The sequence below is a fragment of the Cryptotermes secundus genome, unplaced genomic scaffold, assembly GCF_002891405.2.
Source record: "Cryptotermes secundus unplaced genomic scaffold, Csec_1.0 scaffold518, whole genome shotgun sequence".
In the NCBI taxonomy this organism is placed as follows: domain Eukaryota; kingdom Metazoa; phylum Arthropoda; class Insecta; order Blattodea; family Kalotermitidae; genus Cryptotermes; species Cryptotermes secundus.
This window is the reverse complement of record NW_019731580.1, coordinates 266693-281352: the sequence shown is the minus strand read 5'-3', so window position 1 is coordinate 281352 and position 14660 is coordinate 266693. Positions and strand designations below refer to the sequence as shown.

The 14660-nt window shown below is 40.6% G+C and overlaps 1 protein-coding gene across 6 annotated transcripts in view; it reads left to right on the top strand.

Annotated features, from left to right (window-relative positions):
* The window catches only part of LOC111867191 (serine/threonine-protein phosphatase 4 regulatory subunit 1), a 233129-nt gene extending 222866 nt beyond the window's left edge, over window positions 1-10263 (top strand). For 5 of the 6 annotated variants that reach the window (XM_023856799.2, XM_023856794.2, XM_023856796.2 and 2 more), the window contains 6 exons: window positions 1902-2230; window positions 3670-3831; window positions 5718-5939; window positions 6490-6760; window positions 7698-7828; window positions 9959-10263. In XM_023856799.2, coding sequence (XP_023712567.1) covers window positions 1902-2230; window positions 3670-3831; window positions 5718-5939; window positions 6490-6760; window positions 7698-7828; window positions 9959-9982 — 1139 coding nt within the window. In that variant the 3' untranslated portion in view covers window positions 9983-10263. Of the gene's footprint in view, window positions 1-1901; window positions 2231-3669; window positions 3832-5717; window positions 5940-6489; window positions 6761-7697; window positions 7860-9958 lie in introns of all 6 variants that reach the window. The other variant, XM_023856795.2, reaches the window with a different exon arrangement.
* Window positions 10264-14660: the final 4397 nt, after the last annotated feature.

Sequence of the window (14660 nt, the reverse complement as noted above, 5' to 3'; positions counted from 1 at the left end):
ACCAATTAATTAACAAGGCAAATGATTTCGAGTGGTTTTCGTTAGCTCTTGATGAGTCGACAGACATTACAGATACTGCTCAATTGCTGCTGTTTATTCGAGGAGTCAATGCTGACTTTGAAGTGACTGAAGAATTAGCTTCTGTGAATAGTCTGCGTGGAACAACTACAGGTGAAGACATTTTCAAGGAAGTTGAGGAAATGTTAACGAAATACAGTCTGAAGTGGAATCAGCTAAAATGTGTGACAACTGATGATGGTAAAAATATGTCTGGAACAGGTAAAGGCTTAGTTGGAAGCATTTACACAGCTTGTGAAAATGCAAGGTGTACAAGGTCTATGGTTATTCATTGTATCATTCACCAGCATGTACTTTGCGGCAAATATCTTAATCTGTCGTGTGTTTTAGAACCAGTCGTGTCAACGGTGAACTTCATTCGTTCTCGTGGGCTGAACCATCGTCAGTTCCGTGATTTTCTGTCAGAAGTGGAAGCCGAATATCCTGACTTACCCTACCACACAGCAGTTTGATGGCTCAGCAGTGGTCAAGTTTTATTAAGATTTTTTGAACTCAGAGCAGAGATTGAAATTTTTCTCAATGAGAAAAAATGCCCTCAACCACTATTATCGAACACTGAATGGCTTTGGAAATTAGCTTTTGCTGCTGATATCATGGGATTTCTTAATGGATTCAACTGGAAGCTACAAGGCAAAACAGTGCTAATATGTGAAACTTATACTGCGGTAAAATCATTTCGACGACAACTGGCTTTGATTGAGTCACAAATCATGTCAAGCTGTTTCGTGCATTTCCCATGCTGTCAAACATTAAAAGAAGAAGTGGATTCCCCATTCCCGCACGAATTTGCAGGTGATATATTTTCTGAGCTCAAAAAACAGTTCCAGCGATGTTTTCCAGATCTTGATGCAAGTGCAGAAGACATTTCCAGATTTGAAAATCAATTTAACTGTACAATTGAGGAACTTCCACCTAACCTTCAATTGGAAGTGATTAATCTGCAGTGTGATAACATGCTAAAAGGCAAATTCCAAGAGAACAATCTAACAGAATTCTATAAGTGTCTTCCAAGTGATGAATATGGTGAATTAAGATCATATGCTCGAGGTTTGATATCTGTATTTGGTAGTACCTACCTGTGTGAAAAGACATTTTCAAAGATGAAATATGTAAAATCTCAATACAGGTTAGCATTAACAGACGAACATTTGCAATCAATTATGATGACAGGGAGTACTAAAGTTGACCCCCAATTTGAAGAAATTTTATCTCAAAAAAAAAAAATTCATTCTTCCCGTTAGTAGCCTAAAGCTGTGTTTTAACTGTACCGACCTGTAAAGATCCTCGAGTTTGCCTCTTGGCCCTCAGAGTGTAATGTATTTTATATTTGGCCCTTTATGAAAAATCTTTGCCGACCTCTGATCTAGACAGTGCATAAGGCTGCTGACAGTCTTTGCATTTCTTGGTTTTGGGCCCATCCAATTTCCAATCCTATCTTTTTGGCACTTCCAGATTGATTGAATGTCTGACAATAATTTTGTGTTAGCCCATAGAAAATTAACATTAACATAATTACATAAGCAAGACTTAGACATTGTTCTAGATTTTGTATCTCGTGAATGTTTTAAATTGGATATCAAAACTGGAAGAGAGTAAGTCACAAGCTTTCACAAGTCACTTTCAAAGTCAAATTAAACAGCAGATAGTGACAAAAACACATTGTAAAAGGAAGAACCAGTCCAACTAAGCAAAACATTCAGGAATAAGACACACAGCAAGAAAGAACACAACACATGAATTTTAATAGAAAATTCACACATGTTACAGACACACAAGCAGACATGCCTTATCATGTAGCAAACATTAGTTTTCCTTTGTTACAGCTACTGTATATCACAGCCGGAACTACGAGTACAAGAGGTATAAATCTAGGTCAAGTTTTTCAGAGATACCCTGGGAGGGGTTGCAGCGGCAGCATTTGAAGCCCATGGCGACAGTTCAACCCTTGTTACCGCAAGTGAATCAGGATATTGTACCCCAGTGGCTGATAGATCACTTCGTGTCCATGACACACCCTTCACAGGCTAAGAAGACTGACTATGAAATAGTACACTATTGTGCCTTCAGTTTACCAGCTGTAGCTCTCACTCTGGGGCGAGACAACTGGGTTCTGCTCAAGGATGCACATGAGACATTGGCTTCTCACATGCAGGTAATATTTTACAATTTGCATGAATTTTTGTGCTTCCTGATTGCAAGAATGAAATATGATAGGCAGGAAGGTCTGTGGGTAAGTAGAGCAAGAATTGGATGGGACAGATATATGAGTAAGGGTTGGGTCTTGTCCTGTCCATGCGTCACAACTGTCTGTGATCTTGTCCATCCCTCCAGCAAGACTCAGATGGAGTGTCTTAGTAGTCACACGTTTTCCATGAAGTACCGTCCCAGATGACAAAATCTTAAGTAAGCTATGGCCTCACAATTACAAAGGATATGTGAAGCTGATTTATCTTTCTCCGGGCACGTTCTGCAAGAGGGATTGTTGGTTAATCCCAGTTTTAAAAGATATTCTTTCAGGTAACTGTTCAGGACATAGTCATATCACCTGTCATAGCTAGTTTCTTAGATTCAACAGTCATTTTCGAATAAGATTTTTTTCAGTTTGTTTATTCAAAAGATTTATAAGTAAATTTGTATATAGAAACCAAACATTTGTACTGCGGATGTTTGGCTGCATGCCAGGCTCGGGGTAAGCAGTAACCAGGTTGCGTCTCTCACCACTCAGAGAGTCTGGTCCATTAATGCATAATAAACTCCATGACTTTATTCCGCAAGTGAACTATACCGACCAAGCATCCGCTGCTTGTCAGTGAAGTTAGTGCCAGCTTTAGCAGATAGAGGGTGTTGCATGGTCAGCGCAACGAATCTCCACAGCCGTTAATTTCTGTCTTCTATACCATAGCCACTATTTCCTTGAAGTAGTTCCTCATTTATCCTCACGGTGCTGAGTGGACCCCGTTCCAGTCCCACTACTTCTCAGAAAATCTGGTAGCGCAGGGGAATCGAACCCAGACCTCTGAATCTGTAGCCAGGCACTCTGACCACTAGACAACAGATGTGGTCAAGGAAGTAAAATTAGATTAAATTTGTAATTTGTGCAGGTGCATTTTTATGTGTGTGCACTGGGAGGGTCAGTTTGAATTAACATGGGTTCAGATCAGTGAGATTCCACTAAATTTTACATCCCAGTCATGTGTGTACATTCAAGGATAGTTTCAGAAATCAAATCATAATTCTCATGTCTCATGTAAGACTAAAGTGAAGGCTGTGTCCACGTTAATTGACCGTTGTTACCATCTGGATTGTCGGACTTCTCAATCTCTCCATATATACAGCAGTATAAACCCTGTAGTTGGAACAGTCTTCTGAAATAAATGAAGATTGTCATAAATTCTAACAACCAAATTTTCATTAATGCTTAATGTAATGTAACTGGCGTGCTTTGTTGCCAGATTATTTTTTTCAGAAAATGTCGTTCACCACATGAAAACAAAGTAGGTATTGGGGAATTCTGTATTGTGTTCTGTTCCCTCACCACTTTAGCAGTCTGGCAGCTGTGAATGTTCTGCATAATTTTACTTATGTTCATAGTGGACGGTGCGGCTTACAGTAGCCTCCAGTATTCATGAGCTGGCTGTGATCCTCGGTGAGGACTTGGCAACCAAGGACCTTGTTCCAGTGTTCAATGGCTTTATCAAGGACTTGGATGAAGTTAGAATAGGTGCCCTGAGACATCTTGCTGAGTTTCTAAAGGTATATCATATCTTCCATTTTGGTTCTGTTTACCAGTATTCTTCCAGGGTTTTTTTTTTCAGTGTTTATTAATTATTGGCTACTCATTATATTGTGTGCTTATGATGCCTTTTCTTTTTCATACCTGGCTGTTTTCTTCCTCATCAGAAAATTTGATTGTCCTTTATTTCATGTTATGTTTAATGATACTGCCAGTAACTTAGACTGTATAGTATTGTAACGTGTTTCGTTACTGAATACGCTGTAGAGATCGTTAATTGGTTTATTTAACAACCTGCAAATCACGGCTACAATTATAACAATATTGCGGGGTTTCACAATTTATAACCCTATTCGCAAGTCAAATCACGCTATTATCAGTAGACTACACGTTTCACAGTACGGGAGCTATACAAGTGTCACTCTGTTACACACTTCCAATTAATTCTCAGTTACACACACGTCCGGTACTTCTTTCCGTGACTGCTGCTGTATTTCAACTCGACTCGCAGGCTGCTGCCTTGAGAACTGTTGATAACACACTAACTCTCTCCGGGGACAGCTACACGTTAACTCGACTACAACTGAACTTGCCGACGGCCACATTACAACTTGACTCGCAGGCAGCGCAGTTCTCTTATATAGGAGCTGTGTGGGCCTGTTACGTAGCAACGCTGTTACCTCACGCCATCTTACGTTACCGTGCGGAGGGGGGGATGACGGAGCACTGACTCACCCGCCGCATCACTGCTGGTGGGGGGGGGGGGCCTCCGTTGCGCAACATGTCACAGTATCAAATGGTAGGATCATAATGATGAATACTGAGCTGGAAAAAGTATGGAAGGAAGTGGCCATATTCTAATTAAAGGCATTGTCTCTATGTTTATGTGGAGAAATGAGAAAAGTGAAAAAAAAAAGGTCATTCTAGATAGTATCATGAGGCCTTCCTGAATTCAAGGCAGAAGCATTATTCTCAGCTTGTTAACCTTTCCATCGTACTTTTTATCATCCATGCAATGATTGTTTCAAATGCATGTGTTCAATTCTTCCAAGTTCCTGAAGGTTTTGAGGATTTTGGTGCCTTAACTGCCAACCCTTTATATATAATGAGACTGACACAAATCCTCTGTGTATTTTATATTTGTTATGTGTTCTTATAAGCTCTTCACATCCTACAATCATTTTTTTACTAGCTTGGTTCCATGGAATATGTGTGTGTCTGTATTCCTCTCCATTGGTAAATTTATCTCCCTGGCTTACAGACAGATTTTAATGAAATTTGGTTCTGTAGAGCTGGGCTTTCTAAATAGAGAGTTAACCAATTTTATTCTGTTTTGATATGTATGTGTCCCTCCATACCCCCTCATTCAGAGAAGCTGTTAATCATCTTCCTACTGTCAGAACATTAATCAAGATTTATATGTAAAAGTAACAATTCCAGTTGTTTTGTATGGTCACAAAATGTGAAATAATAGCTTAAATTACAACTATTTGAAAAGAAAAGCTTAGGTAAATATTTGGACCAGGATGAATTAAGTTTAGAAATTAGGATGTACATAATGAGGAATTTTGTGGCTTATACTGGCCACCTATATTAGAACAGTAAAGCCAAGCAGGTTACCATGGGCTCAGCATGTATCTCAGATGGAGACAAGAAATGCTAATAAAATTTTTGATGGGTGATGTCTTGGAAGGCGAAGAAAACAGTGGAAGGATAATACAAGATAGATCTTATTATGAAGATGGTAGATGGCTGTAACTGATTTGCTATTCTTTCCAGTGGCAGTGAGCTGTTGTTTAATAAACATTAAGATCACCGAGGGATTCAAAATCTCAATATTTGTGCCCTTAGGTTGTGTATGATATGTTGAAGTTGGTTTTACAATTATATTAATCTCATATTTTAGCTCCTACGGCCTCCAGATCGAAATGTATACCTTCCTCGCCTATCAGAATTCTTGGTGACAGACAATGAATGGAACTGGAGGTTTCGTGAAGAATTGGCAGACCAGTTGTTGGCTGCTGTGTCTCTCTTCACTCCAGAAGACACCAGGAAACATCTGACTCCCATTGCCATCTCACTGTTGCTTGATAAGGTGGCAGCTGTGCGGCAGGTTTCATTGTGTCTCGTAAGTATGATTTTCCTTCCCACTGAAATGTCAGCAGGAATGCTTAATGTGAAAACCACCACAAAGTCTGAAGGTTTTCTGAAACATCTGAAGTAAAGTATGTCATGCAGTATACAGTATCCACCTTTTTCTTTTGGACCTGTAAAACTTGAAATGACTGGGGCAGCACATAATACAGATTTTTTTTTTTTAATCAAGGATGCATGCACAGTAATCTCTCTGTTATGTGGCATGTATGGGTAATAGAGTGTGCTGGGGTCATGAGTGTGCCATTTGCATGATGAAGGCACTTAACAGATCCCAATTTTCACACTTCAATCTTTCACTATCTTCATTTTCTCTCTTCAAAATCAAAATGATGTGTTTTTGCTCTAGCTCTTCACCTCTTAAAGGTGTAGGCAGATACTCCTTTAAAATGTCAGTATTCACCATCTGGGCTATGTAGTTTCACAACTGAACACACCACACTGAAAACCTCAAAACTTTTACCAAAAAATATAGGTCTCATAAATTTGCTAATGAAAAGTTTTGTGTCCTATAAATATTGCAGGTGACAGAACTCGTGAAGCATGTGTCTGCAGATCCACTTTTGCTACGAGGCCTAATAGGAGAACTCGCAGAATGGTTTGCTCATAGTAAGCGATGGATCCAGCGCCAGACATTCGCACTGCTTTGCTCCCAGCTTGTTACGAAGCGGATCCTCCTGGAGGAATTGTTCGCACGAGACATCTTGCCACATCTTCTGGATCTCAGCTGGGATCCTGTGCCCAATGTACGGCTTTGTGTGGCTCGTACTCTTGCCACCAACATAATGGCTCAACGTGAGTGCACTATATATATTTGGCTTTAGTGCCAACCTCTCCTTCATGCGCTATACTCAGTTTTTCAAGGTGCTCTGCCACAGGCTCTATGGCGTAGTGGTCAGAGTTCCTGGCTACATATTCAGAGGTCCAGGTTCGATTCCCCGACACTGCCAGATTCTTCTGAGTAGTGGTGGGTGTGGAATTGTTCCACTCAACCTCGTGAGGATAATTGAGAAGCTTTTTCAAGGAAATAATGACTCCGATCTAGAAAACAGATTAATGGCCATGGGGATCCATTGTGCTGACCACGCAACACCCTCTATCCACAAAAGTTGGCACTTACTTCACTGACAAGCAGCGGTCTCTCATTCGGTATAGTTCACTTGCGGACTACAGGTCATGGGAATTTCTTCTTAAGTGAGTTGGAAATCATGAAAATTGATGCAGTTGATGGATCTTTAAATGAATGCTGTTGCTGTTTGTTTGACTGAAATTAAGTTACTGCATAGTGTGATACTCAACTTTAGTCCACGTTAAGAAATAGTCATCTCCTTTCACTGCATCATTGGTCCATGAATATGTACCCTGTTTAGGTTTTGTTGAACAATATATAAAGAGTTCTGTCTTCTGGGATATAACGCTGTGTAGTCCATGAAAGTCAACCAACATTTCAGAGGAACATGTCTCCTCCTCCTTCATGGTGAAAGAATAAGCCAAGCAAGAAACCAGCATGGAGGCAGGTGGCAGGCAGCTTGTTCCTTGCTCGGCTTATTCTTTGACCCTGAAGATTGAGATAACATGTTCCTCTGAAACATAGGTCGAATTTCAGTGCACTACATTGCGTTATATCCAAGAAGATAGAACTGTTCATAACCACTTCTGTGAGAATCATATGATATTTATACACATGCTAATTCGTCAACTGGGCCTGAATATGAATGCTGTTTGCTTACAGAATTCTTCTCTAGTGCAGAGAATCCACACCATGAGGTGCTAATACAAGTGCTCAAGAGACTGCAGGGAGATAATGACAGGGATGTTCGCTACTTTGCTTCACTGTTTCCTTCAAGTACTGGCATTGAGGATGTATGTAAACTGTAACACATTAAACCTAAAAGTAAGAAGTTCCTTTGCTGACTGAGCAGGTTCATGCATGCACACTTCTGGCTTGTACGTATCCAGTTTGAGCTCTCGGCCCAAGTCTCCAGATGGGTGAAGTATAGACTATGGCCACTTCTTTGCCAATCCTTCAAAGTGTACTGAAGGTGATATCCCCAGGTCTTATTTGGCCTTAAATGACCTGCAGTATATACAGTATGGTTAAATAACCGTTAATCCCTATTGCTGAAGCATAATGCCATAAAGATGTGTGTGAAGTAGGTTAAGGCTCACACATTCTTAACTCTCAAGGTTGTGGGGCCCACCCAGCCTCCCATCCAATGGGTATGGGAGGCTCTTTCCCCAAGTGTAAAGTGGCTGGGGTGTGAAGCTTACCACTCACCTCCAACTAGTGCCGAGGTCAAGAAAATGTGGATCTATACAGCTACTCGTCCATACATCTTCATGGCATAGTGCTTAATTAGTTAAGCACAGGGACAACTTTATCTTATCGAGTTTGCCGACAAGATAAACCTTCAAACTGCACTTCGTTGTCCGCGTTTTTCATAAAATGATAGGCATCTGGTGTGTTGGCTTTTGCACACAGAGAAAATGAGTGGTCACCTTCATGCTTGACCACTTACCCCTGGGGCATCTGGTGTGTTGGCTTTTGCACACAGAGAAAAATGAGTGGTCACCTTCATTATTATATTTAAGCATCCTGTTACACTCACACAATATATATGAGACAAACTCCGTCTTAAGTGCAACAATTTAATTGTAGTTCTTTCTTCTTCCCTTCCTCCACACTACATGTTTCGGCCCTAAGCTTATTAAAGATAAGCAGCGGCACACACAGAGAGAGCCTACACAGAACAATACCTGAACAGCGATAAAACAAGAAGTGACCGCTGCAGCACTATAGACATAGGGCGTGTACCCTGAGAAAATTTTAATTTTAAAAAATTTGGAAAAAGAAAAAGAACAGAAAATTTATAGACATTTTAATTTGAATTGAAGTTTTAAAAAAGTGCCAATTTTAGAAATCAAATTGACGCGTGTAGGTTAACAAAGATTTTATACATACATACAATTGGAAAGACTAAATTTTAAAACTACGAGCAGTGTAGCAACTACGTAAGAATACACACCTGATGATGGCCATTTAGGGCCGAAACATGTAGTGTGGAGGAAGGGAAGAAGAAAGAACTACAATTAAATTGTTGCACTTAAGACGGAGTTTGTCTCATATAAAAAGGTCACCTTCATGCTTGGCCACTTTGCACCCGGGGGAAAGATATAAAAATTCTTTATTGACAGGTTTTTCTTTCAATTCTCATTTTGCAAAAAAAGTCTTGAGGTCATGGCACTGCTTTGCACAATAATTGCCCCACAGGCCTGGAGAACCAACTTACCATGGAAATTTACAACCAGACAGTAGTGTAGTTGGTTGAAACACTATGCTACAAGCTGGAAGGTCACAGGTTTGAGTCCCAGTGAGGTGGATTTTTTCAATTTTCATAATCGTTCCAGCTGCAATATGTTCCTGGGGTCAACTCAACCTGTAACAGAAATGAGTACCAGGAATCTTCCTGTGGGGTAAAGGGCAGTTGGCACGTAAGGCTGACAACCTCACCGCCATCTGCGAGCTGATTGTCTAGAGAAAATGTGGGAGCCTCAACATCTCTCACTACTATGGGCCTTCATGGACTGTTACAGGGATAGCTTTACCTTTTCTTTTTTCTCTCTCTCTCTCTTCCCCCCCCTGTTATCTCTTGTGCCACCATTACTATAATTTCTTTACTGATACATAAAGGAGATAAAACATCCTACTACATTTGTACATTATCTCTTAGTATTACTACCTTTCTAGAGTTTGTCATTTGAATGTTTGAAACCAGGACACATTTCAAGGACTGGACCCATAGCTCCTGGCACACTGAGCTGAGTAGGTGACACTACCCTAGGGTGGAAGGAGGTTAGTCTCCCACAGTATTGTGTTCTGTTTAGAGCATTGTACGATGGACAAAATCCAGAAAGCTGGTAGTGCTAAGTCTAATACACCATGGTTACAACCCTTCAGAATTGATTTCAGTATTTATTTTTCTATTTTTTCAGAGTTCCACAGCTGAAAATTCATGAAGAAACGAAGTAATAGCCCATTTGTTACCAATAATTCCTTACCTGTTCAAAATACCTTGACTTCACTTGTTCCCTATTGTACAAATTATGATGCAAGCTGGGTAGTGAGTACAATTCCTCTTGCACTTCAAGCTCAAGATGTACACTAAGTAACATGTGAAGTTATTGTATTTGTGGGAACAGCTATATAAGAAATACTTTAATACTTGTATAAGTTTAATGTATATGGTATGTTTTAGTTCATAAAGGAATGAGTTTGTTAATAAATTATTGTTAAAGTACTGATTGTGTAATATATATACCAAGTGACATATTCGCATGTCACGTGACATTTTGTACATCTCTAATGATTATGTATGTAATAATTTTGTTGTTCAGTTTTGTTTTCTTATTTATATAACATTTCCCTTTGCTGCATCCCAAATGTTAAAGCCTTCACCCGAAATCTTATTTCAAGTGTGGGGAAAGCTGCTTCATTCCTTCCACGTGTGGGTAGTCTGCTTCATCTTAAATGCCTTCTCATTATTTTAAATGTGCATTTATGGTAAATACTTAAAAATTTCATTTCTTCCTCACGGGACATACAAGTGTCCGTCTATTACACAGACATATTGCTTAATGCACTTCAAGGAAACAATAACTGTTTATTCTTAGAATCACATGAAATGCGTAGATATACTCTGTGGGCAAAGTGCTGAGTTCCTAATATTAAAGCAGGCAGTAAGTATAGTAACAAATGGCCTCCGTAGTCTAGAGGTAACGTTCCCACCTCATGACTCGTAGTACGCGGGTTCAAATACCCGGCGGAGGTCGTCGAATTTTTAAGGGCGGAAAAATTCAGGGAACAAGTCCTCTGGGAGGGACTTTAAGCCGTGGGTCCCATGTCGTTGCCTTACGGCACGTAAAAGAACCTCATATCTCCAAAGGAGGTCACTGAGCCAAATTACGGACGTTTCCCACCCAACAGCAGTCTCTAATACCTCTGGTAGATGGGGGAAGCATTATAGATACCTCTCAGCTAGTAGAGCCGGTCTCGCTGGCTGGGCGGGACTGATTGTAAGCACAATGGACCAATACAGGTCTAAGTGCATGGGGAAACCCACCCTCTCCAATAACTAACTAACTAAATATAGTAACAGCTGTAATTTAAGGGATTAGTGCAATAAGGACAGATAAGTTTTGCTTTGAGAGTCTTGGTCCATGATTTTCTTTGCATTGTAAGATCTGAGGTCTTTATGGCAGTATGAACTGCAGTGTCATCAGGTGGTACTGGGAGAGGTGTCCAGCATTCAGGATTCTATGAACTCCACGGAGGTGAAAGCCTTGGAAAGCTCAAGAATTTCCTGACAATTTATGGAACCCTGCTGTTTATTACTGTGTTGACAAAAGCTCACCTCACCTGTCCTGAGCCAGATGAATCCAGTCCATACCTATATCCCAAAGATTTACTTTAATGTTATCCTCCCCTCTTCATCTACTTATTCGCACCAAAACTCTCTGTGCATTCCTTTTCTCTCCCATGTGTAATACATGCCTTTCCTATCTCATCGTCCTTGACTTGTTCATTCTAATATTTGATGAAGAGTGAAAGGTATGAAACTCCTCATTATGCTGTTTGTACCAGACGTCTGTTATTTCGTCCCTCTTGGGTTCTGTTCTAGCACCGCACACTTTCAGAAATGGAGGATTTTCACCGTGTTAGTGTGATGTTTCTTAATACAGCTGTACTACCCCCCCCCCTCCCCAAGGAGTTGGCCTCCTCCCAGCCAGCCCAGAAGGTTGATGATTAAGATTGGCCTATTGCTCATTGCTAACTACTGCTTATTAAGGTAACATATACTCGATGCAGGGCTAAAAGTGATCCATAAATAAGGATAGATAATCCAAGTACCGGTGGAAGGACACTACAGTAATCCGTCTCCAACCATGGGATGTATCCCTGAAGAATGCTGGAGTTAAGAAGACAAATTTAAAATTATGTTTAGAAGCATGTGCCAGAAAGTGTCACACAATAGAAAGCTGGTTTCAGATGTTATTTCCCATAAATGTTGATCTCTTTGTGCAGAAGCCACAAATTGTTTCAATGTCTACACATTAAAGCTGCAGATAGCAAAACTGGAAACAAAAGGAAAATGACAGATACTGAAAATGTTGGTGATAAGGAACTGGTGTGATCTTATAGAAGTGTATTGTGAGAGAGTACTGAATTCATCTTGCTATGTATACATTTCAGTGGCAGGGTTGTGTGTATTCACAGTAACAAACTTGGGTTTCTTTAAAATTTGGAAATTTCTTAGCCAACTCTTCAAGAAAATTCCACAACATCCTTATTAGTTTCTAATAGGTGCTAATGACTGACATTTATTTACTTAATGCATCATAACAGAAACCAGGAAGGAACTTGCAGTTTATTTAGTGACTGCCACTAATACAGACTATATGGTAGGATGATCAGTGAATAATAAATCAGAAATTTTGTGGTAGGAAGTGGTCATTGCCCGATGAAAGATACTGTTTCGGAATTTGTCTGTAGGGACTGAGGAAGGAGTAATACTGCCATGTTCCACGCAAATTTGATATAAAATCCACGTGTGAGGGTCCTGACAGTGGTGAATAGAACAGGATGTTATAGCATACAGTCTGATCTTGTAGTCACAGCATTTTAATTTCAAGGGGACGCCACTTTTTTTTTTCCAATCTGAATACAAGTATTGAAAGAAATGGGAGTTATGCAAGATTGAATCCGTGGGTTCATAGGGCTTTTATGATGGACCGCCTCTGTGGTCTAATGGTCAGAGTTCCTGGCTACAGGATTCGATTCCCGGTACTACCAGATTTTCTGAGAAATAAGTGGATCTGGAATGGGGTCCACTCAGCCTTGTGAGAATAATTGAGGAGCTACTTGAATGGAAAAGTAGTGGCTGCAGTCTAGAAAACCGAAATTAACAGCTATAGGGATTTGTTGCGCTGACCACGCAACACCCTCTATCCATTAAGTTAGCACTGACTTTGCTGACAAGCAGCAGTCGCTCGGTTGGTATAGTTTGCTTGCGTACTAAAGCCACGGAGATTTGCTTTATGATTAGTTTTTAACCTAGAATTCGAAAATGAAAAATTGGTGACTTCCTGACTTAGGATAGAGCCTGTGTAATTACAGATATGACTTAATCCTTTCATATTCACAGTAGAAAAATATTTGTGCCTATCCTGGGCATTCATAACAAGTCAGACATAATTTTGTCACACGGTGTTCTGAGATTTTCCACTTGTCTCCTTGGCAGTGTGTTGACAGTAAAATTTCAAAGTAAATACTCCCTTAGAACTGCCAACTCCACTCAGAAACCCTACCAATAATTTTGTAGTATCTCATTTGGTGTGTTGGGTGTAAATTTGCATTTATTTAATAATGTTGGAGGTTGGAATATGTGCTTATGTGGATAGCATAGTTTTGCTATACATGGATTTCTGGTGTTCATTTGCAGCTTGGCATTGAATACTTGCTTTTGAAATACACTACAATTTGTACTGTTGGTGCCCGTTTTCTTGAGAAACAAAACCAACTAATCACTGAGTTAATATTGTGGCAATACCTGAACTGACAAAATTGCCACATCTCATGCATACTCAGAACTGAAATTTGGAAGTACAAGGTGGTTCAAATATGACTGGGACTGATTTGTGTGTAAACAAGTCGCACTGCGCAGCAGCTGTGCAACCTTGAGATAATAAAACCACAACCTCCACCCTCCCTCCTGTTCGGGTTAGAACCTGTTCAGTCCTGTCTGGGAGTTGCTAGGGTGACGAGCGAACAGAAGGTACCACAGAGTGTGAAACAACGCACTGTGATCAAATTCCTCAGAGAAAATGTCCCATCCCCTGAAATTCACCACAGACTCCAACAACAGTATGGGTAAGAGTGTCTCTCATGGACCCGTGTGTTTGAGTGGTGTAAGTGCTTCAGAGAGCAGAGAGCGCGTGGAGAATGAACCGCATGATCGTCAGCTGCAAACATCCATCACCGAGCCAAACATTGATCGTGCAGACACACTTATTCATGAGAACAGGCACATCACTATCAAGGAACTTGGAGCAATGCTGTCCATCAGTGTTGGTAGTGTAGAAGACATCGTGAAATACCACCTGCACTATCGCAAGGTGAATGCACAGTGGGTACCACGCACTTTGACGGACGTGAACAAAATGATGCACATGCAAGCTGTCAGTCGTCTCCTACAGCAGTTTGAAGACGAAGGTGAAGCATTTTTTAAGTCTATACTGACCACCGATGAAATGTGGGTGCACTACTTCATTCCCGAGTCCCAGCAATCATCACGCGAGTGGCGGCATACCAGTTCTCCCAAACCCAAGAGAGCGCGGAGGAGCCGTTCTGCAGGAAAAGTGATGGCAACGTTCTTCTGGGACTGGCAGGGGATTATCCATGTAGACTTTCTGACAGATGCCAGAACAGTCAATGCAGCTTATTACTCAGACCTCCTGGCAACAGACGTGAAGGAAAAGATCCAATCCAAGTGGAAGACAGGTGGAAACTGGGTAGTCTTCCTTCAAGACAATGCATGCCCCCATATGGCCAAAACAGCAATGGAAACCCTCTGGAAATTGAAATGGAACCTTCTGACATCCGCCGTACAGTCCCAATTTGGCCCCAAATGATTTCTAC